We start from the raw sequence: 22,877 nt of genomic DNA, 5'->3' as shown, positions 1-22,877 counted from the left end.
AATGCTTTACATACATTGTATAAAGCTATCTTTTATATGGCATAATGTATTAAAGAATATAAGAGACATTTTGTCTTTCTTGTCATAAACAAATCTAAATGAGGTAGCACTGAAATAAATAAAAGGTTTTCTTTTGTTTGTCTTCATCTCACTCTCCCAGAAGTCTTCAACTGAGACAGCACTCTATTGACCTGCAACACAAAATAACAATAAATGCAAAGTATCCACAGTCTTGTAACCATTTGATTAAGTATAATAAACACCAAATTTTAAGTTTAAAAAAAAAAAATCCTACAGGGATGAACCAGTGAGACTGCGGCCCATAGCGAAGCTGCGACTTGAGGGTCATCGTACTGGCTGGAGACAGAACGTGGAGATGGAGGTGGGGGACCGATGTGAATGGAGGGATGTGAAAACCCATCCTACAAAGAAAAACAGAGAATAACGTGAGGCAGAAATGTGGTAAAAGAAGAAAAGAAAAAAAAAAGCTTGACCCTGTAAGCTGATTACCTGATGTCATCAAAGTTGTTGACTTTATTCTTCTCCAGTATACTTCTCCCCATTTCTACCATCTTCTCCACTAAAACAATGTTTTAATATCACAAAATTATCATTGACAAAAAAAATGGATTAAGAACTTTTCAATACAGGTAATAATAATAATGATAATAATAATACTGCATTATCACCACTTAAATTATAATTTAACATGACATTGGTTTTAGGTTAATCATACAGTGGTTAACATTACAATTGAGTAGGTTAGAATCCTTGAATGACTCTTGAGTGGCTGAGTGTGTTAGATTTAGCAGCATCTAGTGGTAAGAAAACATATTGCAAAACAGAAATAAATGAATCAAAGTAATGTATCCACCATGATAACAGCTGCCTGTTGGGCTAAATTCACGAAACACAGAGAAGATCTATGCACCACCTGACAAGTGGATACACTCTCTCTCAATGTATAAATAAGTGCAAATCTCTGTTGTTATTTCACACAATAAAATACTCATTTAAAAAGCTGTGTATCACAAGTTTAAGATCAAGAAATCCAGACTTTTGCGTCAATACTGGAGTTTCCTGGCTCACTCAAACGTCTCTCTCCGTTCCGAGTTAACCAGCACTCCTCCTCCTCCTCCTCAGACTCCTGTACCTAGCTGCACGTCGTCCCTCTGAAGGCTCTTGCAGTTGTCTATATGAGTTCTAGTAATAACGAGGTAATGATGTGTGGCGCCCGGCTTGACGTCCCGGAAACACAGCAGCTCCTCATCCTGGGCAAACCGGGGAAAGACAGACACGACACGCCCCACGAGTCAGGAAGTGAGCCGGTTAAAGTTCTTACAGCCCGCTTTAGAGAGTCGACACTCACCCTCAGCAGGACTTCTGTGTCGGTTTGGTCGGATACTATCTGGCAGAAAGCGCAGTCTTCGTCTGGAGTTCCCATTTCGGTTGTTTACTAGCTCCCTCTGTATAGTATGAGGAAACATCAATAAGTTGGATAGATGAGCTCATCCCTGTGTGGACATTAGCTTCAGGGGCGTGACTGCTGTTCTGCGCCAGGACGACGTGTTGATAACCGAGCTAATCGATTCACGAGAGTCGAAAGCAGAAACGATGTAAACTAAGCTGTGGTGTTCTTGCTATTTGATTGCCCTGTATTTAGCGCAGTATATACAGTGAGCGTATGCATTTTGCTAAAATTTACACGTGACAAGCGAAGAGCACGCAACAAGGACAGATCTTCTCAGTTGAACTTAATTACTACTTCCACTTTTTCTGCTTCCTTTACATATTAAGCAACACTTTTGTAAAAATAAACAAAAACACAAAGCCACCATTCCCGCGTGATCCACATTGATTTATTTTTTTTAAAACTTTAATTGCAACATAAAAAAGTAACAGGTCTGTTGTTATGTTAACAAATCAGTCAGTGTCAAATCCACTAAAGGCACATATATCATAAATATATCAAGTAACTGGTACTGCATTTCAGCACACTTCAGCAGAATAAATTCAAAAGCTTTCAACAAATAATAAAAAGAAAAGTGCATTTACTGGCATTTTGAATTGTTTCTCATTCACTGACAACTCAAAACAATACTGTTATACATTGAACTCAACTGGCTGGCCAGAAGGAAGTGCACGTTGTCTAAAAAGTTGCTTTAATAACAATTTAATATCAAAATGTCAGGTGTTCTCAAGGAAACTGCTACTTTAGAGAGAGACGCGACAAGCTACAACATAGAAACTTTGTATTATTGGCTGATGGGTCTTTCTTTTTAATAACCTTCAGCGTACTTTGTACCTGCAAGGACACAAGAACAAGAAACCAAGAACACAGTTTCAGTGAAAGTAACGTGGCGAGAATATTTATAGTATTTACAAGGATTTTACTGAAATCATTATAAAATATAATAACACATTATTTTTCAAGGAAAATTAGAATAGCAAGGTTTCCTGCAATCAAACACTTACAGTAATGAAATATTCAGTCCCTGGAATAAATTTATACAACATGTATTTAGAAATTTGGGAGGCGGGTGCGAGAACATGGAGATGGAGGTGACTGACTGATATGTATGGTGGTTTGTGGAAGCCCAGCCTGTCGAAGAAAAACAAATCAATGATGTGATCGTCTCACAGACCGCAAGGTTGCAATAGTTCAACTTTCGAAACCAGAGGAGAGATTAAAGACGCAAAGAACAAGAATAACCAGTTGCAACATTTTTCATCTACCTCACATTCGTCATATCAGTGACCCCCTGGTCACGGAGCACTGCTTCCCCCATCTGTGCCATTCGTTTCACTGTGGAATACAGGGATCGACTTAGTGAACTCAAAAAAAGAGGAATCGATGACTTCAACAAATGAGGGGGGAAAAAAGGGCACTGAAGATGCAGGCGTGCAGATTAAGTTCAGCTGCTGAAATGAGCACTTTCAGCAGGAGGCTTGGAAGCAGACCAGCAGATCAGGCAGAGAAAGAAGATGTAGCAGTAAGCCGGCGAAGCAGCCGTCAGCCAAGGTTTGGGTGGATGTTTGAACTGACCGAGGCCAGCGTGGCCCCTGTGCAGGGAGAGACCGTCTCGGATGTGCTCAGTAGGCACAACCAGGAAGTGGTGAGGAGCAGCAGGGTCAACGTCTCTAAAACACACCAGCTCTTCACTCTGCAAGGTAAGGGCGAAAAACACAGGTCGGGTGTAAGTACTTGAACGCATCACATCTTTAAAAGCTGCGTCTATGAAAGAAAGTTCTCTAAAAGTTCAATAGAGATCAGATATCGTCTCTCTCTGTCACACACACACACACACACACACACACACACACACACACACACACACACACACACACACACACACACACACACACACACAAGCACGCACGCACGCACGCGCGTGGGATGAAATCGGATTACGCCAGATGTATTCACTCGGTTTCGTTTTCATTCGGGACTCTTCTGTTCAAACCTTCTTCATTATTTCAGCCTCTTCGTCGTCTCCGGCGGCGATCTGACAGAAAATGCAGCACTCGTCCGTTTTTTCACTCGTATCCGACTCGATGTCCAACATTATTTGTAACGTTTTTCCTGGAACTGCTCTTCAGTGCGACGTTTCAAGGACGTGAGCCGAAACAAGTCAAAGATCGCGTGTTTTCCAAGACGGTTCACTACGTCAATGAAACCAACGCGCAACAGTCAGCGAGGAAGACGCGCATCTTGCGTAAACATCTAACACGGCCAGTAAATCAAAAATGCGGATTCCTTCTCTAGCCTCAGCGAATGTGTCCTGAATCTGATGGTAAAGCAGAAGTGAGGCTCGTTTAACAGGTTTGACGCTCACGTAGAGTCGGACTAAGGCAATAATTCGGTTTTCTCGAGCGTCATGTCGAGGTAGTGTATGAAAGATCTTTCATTAAAAAAAACAAAAAACAAAAACAAACACTAAAACCAGTTGGATCAAGTGACATATTGTAGCTTTATTACATTTAGTTTGTAGCATACATATTTTAGACATTTATTTCCATGTAAATGTAATTGCAATAGCATCACAATCAACAGATCCTCAGTGACCACAGTAGTTTTGGATTCACAAGGAGTAATTATACAAGGATCATTCACAGTTACGACACTGAACAGCTATTCGCAACAAAGCTCATGTTTATACGATGCGATAACTGGCATTACTGGGTTCTTTCTTTTTTTTTTTTTTAATTTCTTTCTCATGAAAGAGGAGTTTGAAACTTGCAAACATTGCTTATTCAGGTCATACGAGTCAGTGTCAGATGCACATGATACAGAAGTACAATTCCCTCTCTGTGTTGCTGAATCGGAAGTGTAAGATTCTACATACCAAAGTGCAACAAACAGAAATTCCCTTTTTTTTTTTAAAAGCCAGAGTTGGAGTAAAGCGGAGGCCGGCCGGTGGGGTGGATAGAAAGCATCCTTTGTGTAGTTGTGATCAAAAACGACATTCAGTAACAGTTTCATGCTGCCGAAGTGGTAAGTTATGCTGGGCCGCGTCATAGCGAGTCTGCTGTCTCATCCTGTAGTGCAAAGTGATACCATGAAATAACCTCCACCTGCTGTGACTCTCTGAACGACACGAAACAAACAAGAAATGCCAAACTAGTCTGTGTGCAATAAAAATTCAATACTGACAATTTTTCACTTTTAGTGCTTGTTGGATCAAAGGAGAAATTGCTGGAAAAAGGTACAACTATATATATACATATACATATATATATATATATATATATATATATATATATATATATATATATACATATATATATATATACATATATATATATGTATATATATATATATATATATATATACATATATATATATATGTATATATATATATATATATATATATATACATATATATATATATGTATATATATATATATATATATATATATATATATATATATACATATATATATATATATATATATATATATATATACATATATATATATATATATATATATATATATATATATATATATAGACACACACACACACACACACACACATACATATATAAATATGTATGTGTATATATATATATATATATATATACATATATATATATATATGTATATATATATATATATATATATATATACATATACATATATATATATATATATATATATATATATATATATATATATATATATATATATATATATATAAAACAAAGACAATAAGTGAGCGGTGATAATAAAATGTGGAAAATAAAAGCAAAAATAGGAATTTCCAAATGTTCTAGAAAACACGAATATTGCAACAAATATAAAAATCTAACTAAAAAGCTTTTTGGTCATTACAAATATTTCCTGGCTTCAACACTTGTTTTGGTCTGCTCAAGAAAATGGCAATGCAGCTATAGAGGAAATGTAATGAACGATGCAACATTCTCAGCCGATTCGGTAACAATCGGAGGGGGGGAGAACCTCTCAAAAGAGCATGTTGGCCTTCAGGGCAGGTGCAACATTTCATTTGTAAACAATTGATATTTCAAACGTTGTGAGCGATATTTCCTGCAGCAAAATGTAATCTTATAAAAAAGAGGGCAGGATCCACCGAGCTTTCCGTCTAATTCCCTTCCCTTTCGTAGTGTCATCACAAAAGAATTTATTTCTCAAACCTTCCCAGGGCAAAATACAGGACATTCCAATACATATAAAGTGAATCAATCCTTACACTTCAACAAATAAATGCTCAGCATCATTGGAAACTTCCAACCTGCTCTCCTGGGGATAAACCTCAGCGGGGACGCCGGCAGCCCAAAACCCTCTCTTCTCTGAAGATCTGAGGGTTTGGGTGGGTGTGGGGGGTGGAACAGATCCATTCACACGGACCTCTCACTCTGCCAGTGATGCAGCGGCAAAAACATCTTCCCAGACCTTCTAAAGCCTTCTCGAGCCAGGCGTGAAACTCGTCCGCGGTTCGTAAAACGGGTTGCGGGACGACCGTTTCCTGCAACAGCAGCCACAATTTCCCTCTCACTGAATACGCTTTGTGTGGTTTTGAGGCGTGAAGGCTACGTTTGCCTCAAAAGAGTGGTGTGCAGCGGACTCGGGAGAAGGGGACGGGGGGGTGGCGGTGTTTTTTTTTTTTTGGAGGGGGGTAGCGGATGCAGATGCAGCGGGCGCGGATCGCTAGTCGAAGGTCCAGACCTCCAGGCTGTGGATGTTGAAGTCTTGCCGGCTGGAGAGCGGCTGGTTGCTGAATGTGGCGCACTTGTTAGTGGTGCCGCGGTACAGCTCGGCGTCCAGCCACAGGCCAAAGTGACCGCTGCGGAGAAAAGACGGAAAACGTGGCGAGGAGAATTAATATGGACTTGCAACGGCTGCCACTGATTGGTGCAGATTTTGGCAGTTTTGTCTGAACTGGAAGAGGAAATAATAATAAAAAAAGACTAAATATTTAATAAATAAATACATAAATAAAAAAATACAAATATTAAACAGTGCAGCGCAATAATGAGTCACCAGGGGGCAGTCACGCTCACCCTTGACAGCAAACAACTTCAAACATGCTCTCAAACGCAAAATGTTTTGCAAAAAATAAACAAAAAAAAACATGCATGATTGCATGTGGGGTGATCAGGATGTGTGTTGTCGTTACCCTCCTCCTCCCATCTGCAGAGAGTCGGTGCTTCCCTTTACAAAGTAAGAGTTCTCTCCCGACCAGCGGTACACCTGCAGACAAACAGGAAGTGGCGTCAGCTGCAATTTTGTCTCAGCTGACGAGCCCGGCGGGGACCTTTCGGTCCATCCCGACATGACAGGGGCAGGGCGGTGGGCAAACCTTGATCTCCGGACAGAAGCTGTAGAGGAAGGTCTCCCCCGTGCCGTAGAAGTGCTCGCTCACTCTGAAGGGGTGAGTTGAGAATGCCCCAAACACCTGCGATTAGGAAAAAAAAGAAAAGAAAATAAACTTTTTTTCTGTACAAATTCAGTTCATGCGATGAGGTTCAGAAAAAGGAGAAGACCATTTTTTTTTAAGTCAGGTTACATTTACAGGTTTTGTGACTAACATTCAGAGAACCTATCACTGATCTGCAGCTACGCAGTCAATAGTATCTATAAGCGGGATGTTAGATGATTAAATATCACATGTTCCAGTCACATACTGAGGAGGTGTTTGTTCAGCCTCTTCTTAAAGGCATGAATATTGCTTGATGTAATGTCTCCAACAACACTCCTACCAAGGCATCCATCTAACCTGTTACTCAAAAACCTGATTTGATGAAAGACTTCGACAGCAGTCACAGGCTTGTGCGACTGATCAGAGGTCAGCTCCCCACCCACCTGGCCGTCCATGTCTTTGACCACGAGCAGCGCGGGACTGTCCACGTCCGCCAGGCTCCTGTACAGCGTCTTCAGGCTGGTGCCGTGTCTCTCCGTGCTGTAGGCCAGTCTCCAGGTGTAGCCCTGCACCCGGGCGGGCAGGCGGCACGCCAGCTGCAGGGGCGGAGGCGTCACCGCATTGTTAGGGATGCTTCTGCCTTGACAACGATTCATTTTGACAACAAATTAAAGAATAAATGATGAAAAAAAAAAACCTTCTCAATGTGCGTGTCCTGCAGCAGGTCACTGGTGTCACTGAGCAGGGGCAGCACGTCCGCCGGCAGGTCGCCGTCGCAGCTGCCGAAGCTCTGCCGGCGCTTGGCCTCGTCGATGGTGATGATCTGGGAGCACAGCGAGCACGCACACACATCAGAGCAGAACGGAGCAGAGCCAAACGTATTGACTGGTGGGGCCACAGCGGCTTCTCAAATCTGACAGAGGGGGAGCCGGAGCAGGAGCAGGAGCAGGTGGATGGAGAGTTTTGGTGAGCCACCTCATAGGAGGGAATAATATCTCATGGAATATGTACAAAACATGTGCTTTAATGTCAATGCCATGCCTGTTCACGGCTTGCTTCCGATTTACTGTGCAATAGACAGAGCTAAGGTTGAAGAGCTGAAGTTCTCACCTCCCAGCTGCAGGATGTGGGGTCGCTGAAGAAGTTGTCGATCATGTTGAGCTCGTCCTTCTCCACCACCACGAAGCCCTGCTCCCGGGCCTCCTTCCCGTACACGTCCGGGGACCACTGGACGAAAAAGGAGTACAGATGGTCCACCCTGGGGAACGCAGAGAGCAATCATAATAATAATGATGATGATAATGATGACACTGGAGGACATAAACACATCACCATCGCCGCAATAATAATTGCGGTACCTTTATTTATAGGACACAGGAAATGGCAAAATTAAGGGGCAAAGAAAACAATAAGTGAAGGGTGACACATAAAACATTACACATTGGATGAGACCAAAGTGCAGTTGAGGAAGAATACGAGATATAACAAATTTTAAATGAAATTTAGACAGATGTCTTTGATTAAAATTAGGTTTAAAAATACTTTTAATCGCTACCGCAAAAAAAACTACATAATATCCATACAGTAATTAAATCAGTAAAATGTAGTACCAGTAAGTCTCAAAAAAATCATTAATTCAATCATTAATGCACTACATCTATTTAACATCATTTCATAGCCAGTACGTGTTGTCTCACCTCTCCTGTGGGATGGCAAACCAGTACTCTGGCTGCTTCCCCCGGCTCCCCAGCGTGTGGATGGGACTGGAGGGCAGGCCGGCCATGAAGGACTTCCTCATGGGTTTGCCCACCTTGAAGCACAGGAACATGGGCGGGTGTTTGCTCTTCTCCTCGGACGACAGCAGCATGTCTGCGGGGGTTAGAGGTGAAGGGTGTGGGGGGGGGGGGGGGGGGGGGTTAATGTGAGATGGCAGTGAGCGTGACAAGGTGCACGTGCGTTCACTGCTGCTGCTGCTCCTGCCTTCTATGGGCGCCTGCATCCTCTCCAGCAGCCACGACTTCATCTCTGCCTCGTAGCTCGCCTTCCGCCGCTCCTCCTCCTCCTCGAGTCCGGCGCCGCCCGCTGGCCGCTCCAGGCGGTTACCCCGACCCTGCGGGACCTCCATGGGACTGGCCTTCCCGCTCCGGCGCTCGGGCTCTCTGGCGTCGCCGGCTCCTCGGCTGACGACGATCTCGTCGCCCTGTTTCTCGGCCTCGGTGGACGACTGCAGGGACTCCCCGTCCTCGATGGAGCTGTTCTGGGCCACGCCCTCGTCCTCCTCCTCGTCCAGCTTGCCTTTGGCGTGACTCAGGATGGACCTGCCCTCCAGGTCCACGCTGCCTGTGCGTCCTGGTTCTGGTTCCTGTGGGTCCCCATTGACAATGCTGAGCGTGATGGAGGCCGAGCCCTCCGTCTCCTCAGCGTTCACCGTCGGCTCCAGCTCTGTGAATCCCTCGTCTGATGGAGACTTCTCAGCCTCGTTGCTCCCTGGGATGATAAAAAAATATATATATAAAATTATAAATCATTTAACACAGCGTTTCTCAACTGGTGGGAGCTGTTTTGATTGGGTTGCGGCTTCATGGGCAGTTTCCCTCCCATTTTTTATATACATTACCAGTCAAGTTTGGACACACCCGTTTCTTCTTTATCTTTACTACTTTCTACACTGTAGATATACACCAAAGACATCAAATACATGACCAAGCTATGTGGATTAATGTGGTAATCCAGTCCTCTTGGAGATGAAAAACCAAAGGTCCAACTGAGCATCAGCTTCAGCAGGGAAGCAAACACGGAGCATTTGTTTGCGGGAAGCTGAACAACAAAGGGCTAAATAAATAAGTTGTTTTTCCTGCAGGCCTGGAAAATATCGAGCTGGAGGCAGCTCCGCCGGACAGACAGAGCTGAAGGCGGTTCGGAAGGGGGGACCTTTGAGGTCAGTGCTAGGTTTTCACTGTGACGGTACCATTTTCAATGTCGTCCAGGACTATCGGCCGCTTTGGATCCAGCGCCTCGTAGCGGCTGAAGGGGTTGAGGTCCCGCTCGGACGGCAGCTGCTCCCACTCGCCGGGCCTGTACACAGGACATAAATCCTGGGGTAGGTCTCTGCGGCGCCAGCAGGGGGCACCACACACAGCGCACAGCAAATGGAGGATGATGATGATGATGATGATAGAAAGTGGGCGGGGGGAGGGTGGGACAAAAGAAAAAAGAAAACGAAAACGTTCAACATAAATGAATCAATGAGTGAGATGATGATACAAAATGAATAAACATGATGGATCAAAAAAAATTATAGAAAATAAAGATCAGAAGTCTTTCTGAGAATTGTAATGTGGGAGCGATTTAAAACTGAAATAAACAAAAACAAAACTGATCCAAAAAAAATAAGAACAAGACAAAACAGGAGAACTAAAGAGCGGCCCGGTGGCGCCGGGCCAGCGGGAGGCGGAGCTCTTACGACGGCAGCGCGTCCTTCAGGTTCATGCGCGAGACGTCGTCGTACAGCGCCACCGACACCACCTCGGCCATGGGGCAGATCAGGCCGTACTCCTCGCAGCCGTGCTCGATCACCAGCGGGTCCGACTTGTGGGGGTCGAACATGATGTTGTTGGGCGTCACGATCAGCACGCCGCCCACCACTCCCTGCCGGAGCCCACAGTTCAGCATTGACAGCGGTTCAGTGTGGGGATGAAAATCATTCAATGACGAATGTTATTAGTTGGCCTCTTTGGCGGTTTGTGCTCCTATTAGTCGCTCACCACGCCGTCGGTGAAATATTTGCAGCTCATCTTGATGAATTTGACCGTTGTGGGGCTGTCGTCCTCCGAGTTGGGCGACAGCTGCCGACACAGCGACTTGGCCGACATGCAATTTGAAATTCCATTCTGCAGAAAGTCGAGAAGGGGAGAGAAAAAAAAAATGTTTTGTCTTTACTACCAAACAGCTGTAAATAAAAAAACAACAACAACAACAACAAGTTTTTTTTCTTCTCCAATTTACCGACATGACTGTGACCCTGAAGATCCACCCACCAACAGTGACATCACACTCACATGCGAGACGCCCTCCGACACGCCGTTAGTCGCGGGGGAGTCGGCCGAACCCCGGGATTTATCCTCAGCCTCCGTCTGGACTCCATCGGGGACAAAGAGCTTCTGCGAGGGTCGAAGGCAGAAATAAAGTCAGCGGCTGCGTGGCGCCAGAGCTGTCGGGCGGTGGAGGAGGGTCTGACCTGGCCGGGGTACACGCTGCGGGTGAAGAGCTTGTTCAGCTGGACCAGCTTGTTGGGGGTGATGTTGAACCTGAGCGCGATGCTGTTGAGCGAGTCGTCGGCTCCCACCTGCGAGGGCGAGGAGGCGGCGGGTGACTGCGGCTTTCAAGGCTTTTTTTAACCCATCATTTTGAAAAAGTTGGACAGCTGGACTCACAACGAGCTCCACCGTGCCAGGCGGCCTCCTCTTCTCCCTCTTCGCCTGGCTCGTGCTCTTGCAGCCTTCATCTGGAAAGCAAACACAAGGAAAAAACTCATTTCTTTATTTTATCTTAGCCGGGAGGCAGGAACTTGCACTTTTTTACACTTTCACCTCATATGTATACCAGCAGATACTCTTTCTATACACACTACTATACACACAAACACACTTTACGGATGCAAATGTATATGTAGGCATATGTATATCTCATAGCTTGTGCAAACCCGTCCTTTACGTCTTTCTCTCTGTCTCCCTCCTTGTCCTTCTCCTTCCCTCCGTTCTTTGCTTTGATGGGACCAGGAAGCAAGTTTTTTTTTTAATATGCCTCAGTCTGGAATAAAGTTAATCAAGTTCATATTCGTTAATGAAATTTTCTTATTTACTTTGATAGATACAGATATTTTTTTCTGCTTGATTTCTCTTATTGTTAGTTCTCATTGCCTACTTTTGCTCCCTGTTTCTATTTATACATGTTGAGTTGGAGTTATGACAAAAAGTCATTTCCTCTTGGGGAATGAATACAGTAATTATGATTCTAAAAAAAAATCTGCAGATCACGAAAAGAACAGGTTTCATCCGATTTGCTGAACTTTGTCTTTTGGACACTTTTTTTTTTTTTTAGAAAAGTGGAAGCAAAATAAATATAAGTTGGGGGCTCTTCCCCCTTTTGGCCGATGAAAAGTCTCTCACAATAACACAACCTATAATGTTGATGTTGGGTAAAGGTTCTGCCAGCAAAAAGACCGAAGAGGCAGTGATCAACGTCAACACTGGCCGACCTTATCCTGCGGTGAACTCGCTCAGAATGGCCACTGCGCTTGTTTGTCCTCCTCCTCTGTCATTACGCCTGCCTTTAAACACTGTCCCACACACACACACACACACACACACACACACACACACACACACACACACACACACACACACACACACACACACACACACACACACACACACACGGCTGGGGCCAGTTATCATAAAGACACAAGTGCAAACAATCTGACCCTTGTAGCATAAAAAAGGAAGGGAAAAAAAAAAAAAAAAAAAAGGCTCCACAGTCAGCACTTTCTTCTCACTGAGAGCACAGAAGCCATTAGTGCAGCTCGACTCCCTGGCAGTGTGATCACTCCACTCCTCTGGGGAAACTCGGGACGTGACTAAGCGTTAGACGGCCCGACTCCAGCTGCGTCCCATTGTTTACCACTGGGGGGCATCGCACAGACGAGACCGCCCGCCGCATCTCCACTGGGCAGAGGCTGGCGACGTGCTGCAGCTGCACCACTGGGAACCTGAGCAAATTATTACGATCCGCCCATTAACTGGACGGGCGGGCGGTGCAACAGACGCCGGGGGTGATGTAATTACAAGACGGGAAGCGGAGGGGTTTGCACAGCTTTCTGACTCAAGCGTGAGGAGGAGTGATGTTTCTACAGGCGAAAGCGCCATGATTTACGTTTGTCAACGAGAAGATAAGAAAAACCTTCCCAGTGTGAACCTGGACTCTGGAATGTAGGCTAGATCCCATTGGGCAGCGCAATTCACTGTTTGAAAGTTCTGGGAAGTTATGCAAGTCATGCTCAGTGTAATACACACACTGGGAGAGTGTTTCCCGGCAGGAATTTATTTATTCCAGCCGGCCATCTCCACTGCTAGAAAAAAATAAATCTGCAGACAAGATGATGTGGGCGGTAAAGGGAAATCATCTCCATCCAAATAAAGCTCCCTCAATTTATGTGAAAGGCCATTAGTGACAGTAACAGAGAGCAGGCCAACCAGCGTTCATGTTATGCAACTTCCTGTTTAAAAGTGCTGAGGTTGTTGCCAAAACAGTGGAGGGGCTTTCGCACAGGATCGCGCCGACGCTCGATGGTTTTCACGTAACTGCAGGAAAAACGCGCTAAACTCTGACATTCTTGACCCCACTGCCTGGAAAATATAGCTGATTCAACATATGGCCCGGTTACATCTGTAGCGCACAGATAGCCAGAAGTGTGTTTCCTGTGTGCTGGCCCGCGATGGCTGCATCCCTCGGAATTCTTTTCTACAACTGTGAACGTGGCCAACCTCCAGTAGAGGAGAGCTTTTTTTTTTTTTTTATATAATCCGTCTAAAAAGGTCAATTCTTTCCATAGACAATCAAATTACATAGTAGATAAAGAGGCTGCAGGCCCGGAGAGCTGGAACAATTCTTTCCAGGCCGCTCTGAAAAGACAGGGAAGAAGAGCAGGAAGATGACGCAACAACAAGTTGCTGACAGCGGTTTGCACGGATGTCGCAGCCACAGAGAGCATGAGAATGTCTGAAGGTCTGAGAAAGCGTGCATGTGGTGGTGCAGATTAGCTTCCCGTTACATCAGCCCCCCCTAATGTGTACTTTAGATGTATAAAATGGACACTGCTACATTGATGTAGCAATGTAGCCACGAACATGAGTTAGTTACACATCAACATGTATGTATATATATATATATATATATATATATATATATATATATATATATATATATATATATATATGTATATATATATATATATATGAAAACTATATATATTTGTGAGGCTGTTCAAAGAAAGCAAACTAACAGTTGTGGCACTGCTCGTTGCACTGGAGGAAAATGAATCAAAACTTTGTTTTTTCCCCATTAAGATACTCTAGAGTGCAGCAGTAGCTGCGTTTCCATGACCCCTAGAATTCCACGAAACCTAAATATCGCAATAGAAAATTGGTAATGGAAACGCCTGAACTTGGAAAAACCTCTCAAACATGGCTCAAAGGTTTTGACGCTCTCATGAGGTGGTTTGTCAGACGTATCCATATCTCCTAAAATCTCGTCCTGCGAATTACGGCTTATGCGCTTCACACCATTCAATGGAAACACCTGCAAATCGCAACTGTACTTTGGCGAAATGTGAGAAATATGGCTTTTATTTTGCAAAAAACTGTAATGGGAAGGCAGCTACTAATAAGCAGCTGCTGGACGACGCAAATCTAAAATTATAAAACTATGCATAGACTAATTTTCCTCTACACTTGTTTTGGATATTTTGTATTGTTTCAACACATTGCGCGACGTGATGCAGTTCCCACCTGAGCCTGCAGGTGGCTTGGGCGTTATCCTCTGTGGATCCGTCTTCTTGTTGGGTTCGCCGTCGTTTGGGAGGTCCGGACAGGAGATGATGGTCGGGTTCTGCTCGCTGACCGACTTCTCCGACTGGCTCTGCTTGAGTTGTCTCCGTTTCTTCAGCCTAGCAGTGCAGCAGAGGACACGGTTGCACAGTCAACACCAGAGTAACGGTGAGACGGCAAGTTTACCACCCGTCGCAGGCGTGGGATGCTTTGTGGGTGAACGTGGGAGCAACCTGATAACAAAACAGTACTGAGATGGCCTTTACACAGTCTTGCAGCAGCAGACGTTCTATCTGTAATAAGACATCTTCAAACTGCCTGTGGAATTTCCAAATATCTGCCTCGAGGGGAAAACACTGGCACTCCCTGCAACACTTAAGAGAAAGTAAAGCATTCTCAGCAGAGTAAGAAACAGATCAGGCAGGTTTTTGTTTTCTTTTGATGAACCAATTTTTACTTTTACTTTTGTGTTCCAGCCAATGGGCCTGCTGATAAGCAGGGTTGGAGCGGAAATTCCTGGGGCAAAGTTCAGCAAATAATGCGCCGGACCAGAACAGGAATAAAATCCATCTGAGATTGGAATGGAGCTCAGGCACGTGGTTGGCCTTCACAGCGTTCAGACACGAGGTCAGAGACAAAGAGACATGCGAGGTTGTGCTCAGACGTGCACACCGCAGGGGAGCCGGCGAATCCTCCAAAGCTTTTTTCAATCCTATAATAACCAGTGTGGCCGCGAAGGCTGCATAATCTGGAGGGCTCGACTGGTGACAACCGGCGTCTCCTGCCACTTGTCCCACTAGTGCAGCTGGTATCACATCAAGCAGGTTCAATTTGAGGTCCAACGTTGTTACTTGCGTTCCCTTAGTCCAGTTATTCCAAAATAGAATCTGCAGATCTCCAGGAAATAACACTGTCTGACTCTGCAAAGACAATAGCTTTTAGCTTCCTGCTAAAGAGGAAAAAACCCTTGGTTGGATCTTCCACATTTCAGAGAGGAACAAAAACAAGGAGGCACTTTGTGACATCACCACTGTGGAGCTGACCAACGAAGTAGGAGGGGCATTTTTAAAAAAAAAAAACATTTCTGGAGCGTTTAAGGACATGCTCCAGATGCATCATTACTACAGTCATAAACATAAGGTGGCTGTTGCATAACGCGCGTTCTGTCATTTGCCGCCTGATTACTTCGATCAGCCCATTCCGTTACACAACCGGCCTTGTTGTGTCGCTGCTAAAAGTTTGTTGCAGGGTCGAGCTGGAAATTCCCCTCTCCATCCATTTCACCGCACGCTGTGTTTTTCCATTAGGGAGCTGGTCCAGCCTGCCCAGTCATCGATAAGGAGGTGGGGAGGTGATGTAACGGCATCTCCAGACGCTGCTGGGGTTCATTAGGAGGACGCCGAGGCAGCGCGGCGGTGAATCCAAGGCACCACCAGAGCTGCGGGAGCTTCATCCCACAGAGTGGACGCGGATGTGCTGGGAAGAGATGAGGCCCCCCCCCCGCCGTCAACGATTTCGCGGCCGGCTCTTGGGTGACGAGGCACATTTCTGCGCCGGGCCGTCGGGGCGAAAGTGAGGAACCGGGGAAGGACGGAGAGAGCGGCGCTAAGAGCCTTAATGGAAGGCGAAGAGGCGGGTCGATAAGGGAAGCGAGGCAGCCTGGAGAGGGTGGGAGGTCACTCTTCCACTTCAACTTTGGCAGCCCGCATTTGCTATCAAACTCAATCTGCTGACGCAGTCTGGAAAAATTCTGAGAACAGCTGGTGCTTCTCCATCGCACAGTTGGACAGCAGTTTGACTTCATCTTACTTTTGCTGCAAATAAAAAAAATAAAAAAACCACGAAAACATCCAGGTTGAAAACTTTCTCAACGCTAAACGATCCCAAAATGCAGAACAGACAACCAGGAAGTGATGATGAGAAGCAGCCAATGACAGCCACGTGTCCTGCATACTCCCCGAGAACACCTGCACGGCTGAGGAGCTGCTGGGAGAATGCTCAATTTGGTTTTGCCTCCAAGCAGAAAGCCTCCTTTGCAGTGCAGTGAACTCAGCCACACTGACACACAGACACACACACACACACACACACTGCTGGCAGAGCCGCATCCGTGAGGCCACGTTGGACAGATGTGCAGCCGCAAGCCTCGCCTCTGTAGCGTCAGCACCAACAACGTGGCTGCGACGAGCTGCCAGAGTCGCGAGTCTGTCAGACTGAGAGAAATAATATAGAAAATAGTGTTTCTAGCAATGCTGGTGATGAGTTTGACCATAAAAACCTGTTCATGCTTTGATTCGGCTGAATTATCGTGTGTATTTCTGATTTGACCAGCTGCTGCTAGAGGTCCCACTAGAGGTCCCAAGGTCGAGACTCAAACAGTGGGGCGATCGGTCCTGAGGTTGAGACTCAAACAGTGGGGCGATCGGTCCCGAGGTCGGGACTCAAACAGTGGGGCGATCGGTCCCGAGGTCGGGACTCAAACAGTGGGGCGATCGGTGTTTGGCTGTTGCTGCCCCCTGACATCCGCACCGTCACTGGTCTCTGCCTTTTTAAATCCAGGCTGAAGACTCATGTTCTTAGACTGCCAGTCACCTCTGACTGGGGTAGCCCAGTTTTTATTTATTTATTTATCTATTTATCTTAACACCCTCTGGCATTGTGGCCCTCTCCTGCGTTTTATGTATTGTGCTATGGTTTTGTTGTAAAGCACTTTGGCTCGAATCGATTCGATTCATATTCCAGGTACTTCCGACGTACTGTGAAAGGACAATAGATTGATAAGAGGGCAGCACGGGTAATGGCTAGGCCAATATTTAGTCTGTGATCTCGCACGTGTGCCAGCAGTGTGATTTTTTTCCTTTGCTGGCCAGGAAGGGAGGCAGCATATGGTGCAGCTAGCAGGAGAGCTACTTCTCAATGCAGGCGCTGTTGCGGAAGATAAGGCTGATTTTCCTTCCCGGGACGATTATTCTCATGACACAATGCAACTTTTTTTTTGGCGGACGCACGGCCGGTGCGGACTGCGGACTGCGGAGCGCGAGCTCGTCCTTCCACTGAAACCACCGCCGGCCAACGAGGTTGCAGAACAACTGAAATTTGACACCGTACAAAATAAATTCCATCCTCCGCGTACAAGCTGGAGACAAATTGTGGAGCTGCGCCGGGGCCGTCGGCGCAGCTCTCTGCGAGTAACCGGAGACGTAGCAACGATAAAGTCGATCAGGCAGCGCTGCCATTAGGCTCGTGGCATCAATCAAAGCTGCAGACACAAACAGTCAGTCTTGATCCAAACCCATTTGTCCATCTATCCATCTCGCCCCTTGTTAATCAGCCATTGTTGCTGCACTGCATGGTCTCTCATGCTAAAATTACGTTTTTGACACACTGCACACTGACGCGCCCTCAAAACCAGGTCCCACGACCTGAATTTAATTTTCCGCTCTCCCAGGTGACGCCCTTTGATACATATTATCCACGCCGACGTCAAAGAGGCAGGGCTCGAGTTTCAATCAATGCACCGTAGCTGCGACAAATCCTCCCACCCGCCGCCAGAGAGCTTGTGCTGCCCCATTACCAAAAATCATAAAGAAAGAGCGAGAACACTGACTCACGGCCCAGATTTATTCTGGGATGTGTTGGCGAGTTTCCCGTCCATTCACCCATTCAGAGCTGATGAAAAAAAGAAGAAGATGCAAAACAGATCGACAGATAATGCAGCGCTCTGGCAAAATGTGGCCACAGTGCCGCAACTCAGAGCGCGTGTTGACTCAGAAAGACGAACTTTGCCCAGCAGCATGTGATGGCAAAGTCTGAATGTCGTAATTGTAACTGCCAAAAAACTGTTAATGGGCACATTGTGCAGGTAGCACAGAAGCCCAATGCGTAACTTGCTTGCGCCTAACATAAATTCACTTGAGTCCAAGGAAAACAAGAATACAGGAACATGTACATATGAAGAATTAGAGGTTCAATTCCTTTTACAGTAATGGCAGTTTCAAACAACATGCTGCAAAGCTTGCTAATTGCAATGCTGTTAATTGACCCGCAAGTTCCAGTTGGTCTCATGCAGGAAAAAGCCACAACAGTAAATGCAAAGTAAATCCATATGGTCAAGATAGATTTGAAGCGAACTTTTAGCTCAAAAATCAGTTTCTCGCAAGCACAAAATTGCAGAAAAAAAAAAAAATCTCCAAGGAATAAAAAAGAAAAAGAAAAAAAGAACAAGTATGCAGCTTCTTACCTGGCAAAATATCCCGGTTTTCTGTCTCTCTTTTCCATGGGGCTGAGGTCCTAATTCTGCAGGCAGTCAAAGGCGTCCATAAAAACCATCCACCCTCACACACCCACCCCGTGTGTCCAATCATACAAGTTTGGGGAATCACGTCTCACACTGGACTTCTCAGACTCCCGTCCAGCCCTGCAGCGAGAGAGAGAGAGAGAGAGAGAGAGAGAGAGAGAGAGAGAGAGAGAGAGAGAGAGAGAGAGAGAAATGGATATGGGAGGGAGATGGGAAGGATTAGCAACCTTGGTGTCTACCTCTTCTTCACTGAGCGACACTTCGCAAAATGAGAGAAGCCCAGTAACTGATGGAGAAGCAGCCCTGGGGGGAAACGGTGGGCGGGGGGGGCAATGATGACAGCGTATAATAATAGAAATGCATAACATGCGAGGCGGAGTGGCAAAGAAAACACGCGTCTTGCTTGTGAAGGAAATACACGGCTAAAAAAAACCAAACCAAACCAAAACAAAACCCAAAGCAATGTGTCTCGTTATCTGCAGCATCAGTTTGGGAATCCGGGGCCATTGCAAATGATCAGATACGCGCTGGCACACCGGGCAGCTAGCGCTGTAGCTAGCTGTCAAAACACAACAACAAATCACAGGATTTAAGAACGTTAAGAAAACACACCGGGCACACGCACTCACTGAATCCAGCACAACAGAAGGCAACATCGGGAAACGTGTGGCTGTTTATTACATAACGGGCATAAGGCGAATCTGTGCGTAAAAAAAAAAAAAAAAAAACTCGATTCGGAACACTTGCGTTATTAACCACGGCTGAGCGGTGTTTCTCGGAATGCTGGCCCGAGGCTTCCTCCACCGAACCCGGTGGGGTTTCTTTGCTGTAAGGTGCAAGCGACGAGGGGCGGTTTGCATCGCCCGACTCCTTACTTCGAGGCAATAACACAGCGACGACAGAGTTCAAAGAATAAGGTTCACACGCACGGTTGATTTACCCGCTGATGCTAACGCCGCGCTAGCCGGTTAGCCACGCTGTTTTACAGGACAATAGCAACCTGGAGGAGATTGGTGTACCGTTGTACTTGAGTCGGCCAAAGAAGCTACCCCGTCCGTCGTTGTGGGTCAGGGTTCTAGCCTATTGTCCATCGCGCCTGGCCCACAAAGCTGGGCGTCAACGTTGAGCAAAGCCGCGTCAGAACGTCACATCTGACAGAAGCCCGGGAAGCTACGTTTGCCACACATACCTTGCGTGCATCCTCAGCCGATGTTAAAAATCAAACTGGATGCCCCCTCTAATGATTTTACTTTGCTGCGCCCCCTAGTGTCACTTTTTTGCAAATGTTCAAATTCCCGTAAGACTGGAATGGGCTGCAAGATAGCAAGTTAGATGACGTTTTGGGGAACGTCAGCGGGACGATACATACATCGAATGTATAATCGAATCACCTCAAATCCCCTCCCGAGAGCAAACGTAAACATACCGCTGTATAGCACTGTCTAAGGCTAATTGTGTCGTGCAGAGTTCACGGCTCCCTGGTGGTCTAGTGGTTAGGATTCGGCGCTCTCACCGCCGCGGCCCGGGTTCGATTCCCGGTCAGGGAACTCCCTTTTCGTACTGACAGTCGTTATCCTTCACTATTGTGAACCTTTTTGTTTGTGACAGGGACATAAACAACGTTACAAGGGAGGAGTAAAAGCAATTGTACAGAGTATAATTCGGTGAATCAATCTCCATTTAAACCTACCGCAAACAATAGGCGCTGCAATTAAAGAAGAAGAAATGCACCGCTAGATGGCGACAAATGACCATTGACAAGTCTAAGACATGTACCTGCGAAAAGTGCTGAATGCGGCCTCTAAAAGCAAGGTAATTGAAGACCGTCCGTGTCATAAATCACACACTATGTTACGGTGCGCTGGAAGCACGTGCTCTTCGTTTAGTCACGAGGGTACCGCAGTAAATTGAGGAAAAAAACTTTAAAACAAAACAAAACACGGTCTCGTTACCCACAATTCCACGGCGAGCTCGCCAGAAATTTACATTTTCCTTGCACTTTTCGAGACAAGCCATACAAGGTAAGCGCGGCAGTGTGTTTCTCTGTCGATTTTTCGGGCTTTCTGTAACTGATTTCAGTTGTGAACGCCAGGTGGCAGCAGAGTTTAAAAACGAGTCCCACGTACAAAGTTTTTCTCGACCTCCAGGAGGCCGTACCTTCCTGAGGTGTGTGACGTCACCTGAGAACGACAAGTTAATAATTTGTTGTGTCTGTGTTAAGGAAATGATACGTGGGGGGAGGGGGGGGCAGTTTAAAATGTAAAAAAATTGTTGAACAATTTTTTCTAAACTGCATACATTATTTTATTTTTTTTAGCAAACATCGTGACGCCATTTTAACGTGACACAATCTGTTTTTCGGCGTCGCCTTCCATTTTGCTTTTCGAAATGAAATCGGCTGCAGACAAAGAGCAAGTGCGAGCGAGATTACGCCGTTGTTTGTGGAACTCGGGTCCCAGGGAGCCCTCCTAGGTGGGGTGCACAGGGGGGGGGGACAAAGACGCAGATTCGGGCCTCCTGATTGGACGGGGCAGGAGTTAACCAGTTCCTGGCTGGCCGTGTATCTTGGCAGTTATTTTGACAGGCGCTATCATTGTGAGAGAGGAGATAAGTTGTCTTAGGGATCGCCATGGCGCCGGTGTGTCCCTCCTCCGTCCTGTTCAGACTCTCATCAAGCCCTCTCAGCTATGCCCCCCCACCCCCCGCCCCTCCCTCTTCTTTCACTATCCTGCTTGAAGCAAAGGATTGTGGGGGACTGTTTGGTCGAGTGCGTAGGGTTTGTGTTGGCAGGGACCGCGGGGGCTCTGGGTATCGTCGTTCCCCCGTCAAGACCGTCACTCACCTTGGGGACAGCCACCCAAATGTCGCCATTGACTGTTTTGTTTTTGTTTTTTGTTTTTGTTTTTTTTTGGCTTTTTCTTCTTCAAAAACTCATGTCCTGGTCTAAAAGTTAAACTTTTGACTCTTGGCAGAGTAATTTTTTCAAGATGTGGCTCTCAAACGGAGCTATAACAATCAAAGTTCATCTACCTTTTTAGTGCCGTTTCTTTGATCTCCACACGAGACGAGAAATCTCATTCTATTCCCTGATATTAGAATTTTTACAGCCTCCTGCTTACACACAGACACACACATGGACACAGACAGGGGAAGAAGAGTTCATACTGGCTGGAAGAAGAGGCTGAAAATAGCAAAAAGACTTTCCACTTGTTGCCTTTTCATTTCATATGAATGATTCCCTCACCTGCTTTTAATTGCCATTTTTCCTGGAAAGAGTCATTGGGAAAAAAAAGGATAACTGGAAGCTCTCTCATTTTGTTTGGCCTTTTTTTCTTTTGCTAGAATCTCTTTGTGATATATTTTATAACTTTCAGTCACAAAGGTCTGACCCAAGCGCAGGCCTTGGGGAGATTTAAAATCATTTCCCCAAGACGTGACACACTTCTAGCTTAGACTACAAGTCACTGATAACTGCAAGTACGCTGTGGCAGCGAGAGGCTCCGAAACCTAAACACTGGAGAAGGATGTGTCATACAAATGATAATTTATTGCAATTACGGGAGCCGTTACTTGCTATAATGAATCAAAACCCCTGGGAGGAGAAAAAAAAATGCAGCCATATTGAAGGAAATCTCCCGTCAGGCAGCGTTTTTTTGTTATTTTTTTTTTATCTGCGTGTTTACGAAAAGATGTAAGAACACCAACGGACCGTTGTGCAATAAACCAATTAGGGTGCAAGGCATATTTTAGTGGCAGTTGAAATTAATAGACCGAATCGCCGCATCTGTGAAATACTTGAAGTTGTTACTACGAGTTGCTCTCGGCCATCCATCAAGCAGAAAAGCCAGGTTCTGGTGATTTGCAGTGTAAAAGAGGTTATATGAAGTCAATGAGCCGGGGTAGATATACGGGGAGGCGTCGGCGCCGAACTGATACACGACTGGCTCAGGATGGAGAGATAACGTTAATGAGCCATAGATCTCTTGCCCATCACACGTGGGTGTCACATCACAAAGAGCAACACAGCTACCGTAAATCGTAAAACGTCAGCCCGGCGAAGTTTAGTCAATAATAATAACGACCGCGAGGAGATCCC

General features: G+C 45.7%; 2 protein-coding genes, 1 long non-coding RNA gene and 1 other non-coding gene across 5 annotated transcripts; 1 reads left to right on the top strand and 3 right to left on the bottom strand.

The window, feature by feature from the left end:
• Nucleotides 1-343: 343 nt before the first annotated feature.
• On the bottom strand, nucleotides 344-1,400 carry LOC142903784 (uncharacterized). The gene is made up of 3 exons (XR_012929287.1): nucleotides 1,370-1,400; nucleotides 511-1,271; nucleotides 344-422 (listed from the first exon to the last, which is right to left on the bottom strand). It is a non-coding gene; the product is annotated as an uncharacterized LOC142903784 (long non-coding RNA).
• A 50-nt stretch (nucleotides 1,401-1,450) lies between these two features.
• LOC142903782 (adenosine 5'-monophosphoramidase HINT3-like) lies at nucleotides 1,451-3,674 on the bottom strand. 2 transcript variants are annotated; one of them, XM_076049606.1, is made up of 5 exons: nucleotides 3,465-3,672; nucleotides 3,047-3,164; nucleotides 2,737-2,806; nucleotides 2,476-2,602; nucleotides 1,451-2,305 (listed from the first exon to the last, which is right to left on the bottom strand). In XM_076049606.1, the coding sequence occupies exons 1-5, from the start codon at nucleotides 3,564-3,566 to the stop codon at nucleotides 2,210-2,212; spliced, it is 513 nt and encodes a 170-aa protein (XP_075905721.1). In that variant the 5' UTR covers nucleotides 3,567-3,672; the 3' UTR covers nucleotides 1,451-2,209. The 2 variants fall into 2 exon arrangements, with proteins under 2 accessions (XP_075905721.1, XP_075905720.1); XM_076049605.1 differs by lacking the exon at nucleotides 2,476-2,602 and having other exon boundaries at nucleotides 2,264-2,305; nucleotides 3,465-3,674.
• A 1,566-nt stretch (nucleotides 3,675-5,240) lies between these two features.
• ncoa7b (nuclear receptor coactivator 7b) lies at nucleotides 5,241-19,940 on the bottom strand. Its single transcript, XM_076049607.1, has 17 exons — nucleotides 19,722-19,940; nucleotides 18,725-18,901; nucleotides 14,446-14,603; nucleotides 11,314-11,384; nucleotides 11,118-11,225; nucleotides 10,939-11,040; nucleotides 10,645-10,770; nucleotides 10,344-10,528; nucleotides 9,849-9,988; nucleotides 8,861-9,367; nucleotides 8,578-8,749; nucleotides 7,991-8,138; nucleotides 7,578-7,703; nucleotides 7,324-7,476; nucleotides 6,821-6,916; nucleotides 6,638-6,711; nucleotides 5,241-6,304 (listed from the first exon to the last, which is right to left on the bottom strand). The coding sequence occupies exons 2-17, from the start codon at nucleotides 18,760-18,762 to the stop codon at nucleotides 6,169-6,171; spliced, it is 2,340 nt and encodes a 779-aa protein (XP_075905722.1). The 5' UTR covers nucleotides 18,763-18,901; nucleotides 19,722-19,940; the 3' UTR covers nucleotides 5,241-6,168.
• A 316-nt stretch (nucleotides 19,941-20,256) lies between these two features.
• trnae-cuc (transfer RNA glutamic acid (anticodon CUC)) lies at nucleotides 20,257-20,328 on the top strand. The gene has a single exon. It is a non-coding gene; the product is annotated as a tRNA-Glu (tRNA).
• Nucleotides 20,329-22,877: the final 2,549 nt, after the last annotated feature.

Source organism: Nelusetta ayraudi, unplaced genomic scaffold, assembly GCF_046127955.1.
Source record: "Nelusetta ayraudi isolate G7.1 ecotype Tasmania unplaced genomic scaffold, CSIRO-AGI_Nayr_v1 ptg000118l, whole genome shotgun sequence".
Classification (NCBI taxonomy): domain Eukaryota; kingdom Metazoa; phylum Chordata; class Actinopteri; order Tetraodontiformes; family Monacanthidae; genus Nelusetta; species Nelusetta ayraudi.
The sequence above is the reverse complement of the archived record's forward strand: the minus strand, read 5'-3'. Positions and strand labels throughout refer to the sequence as shown.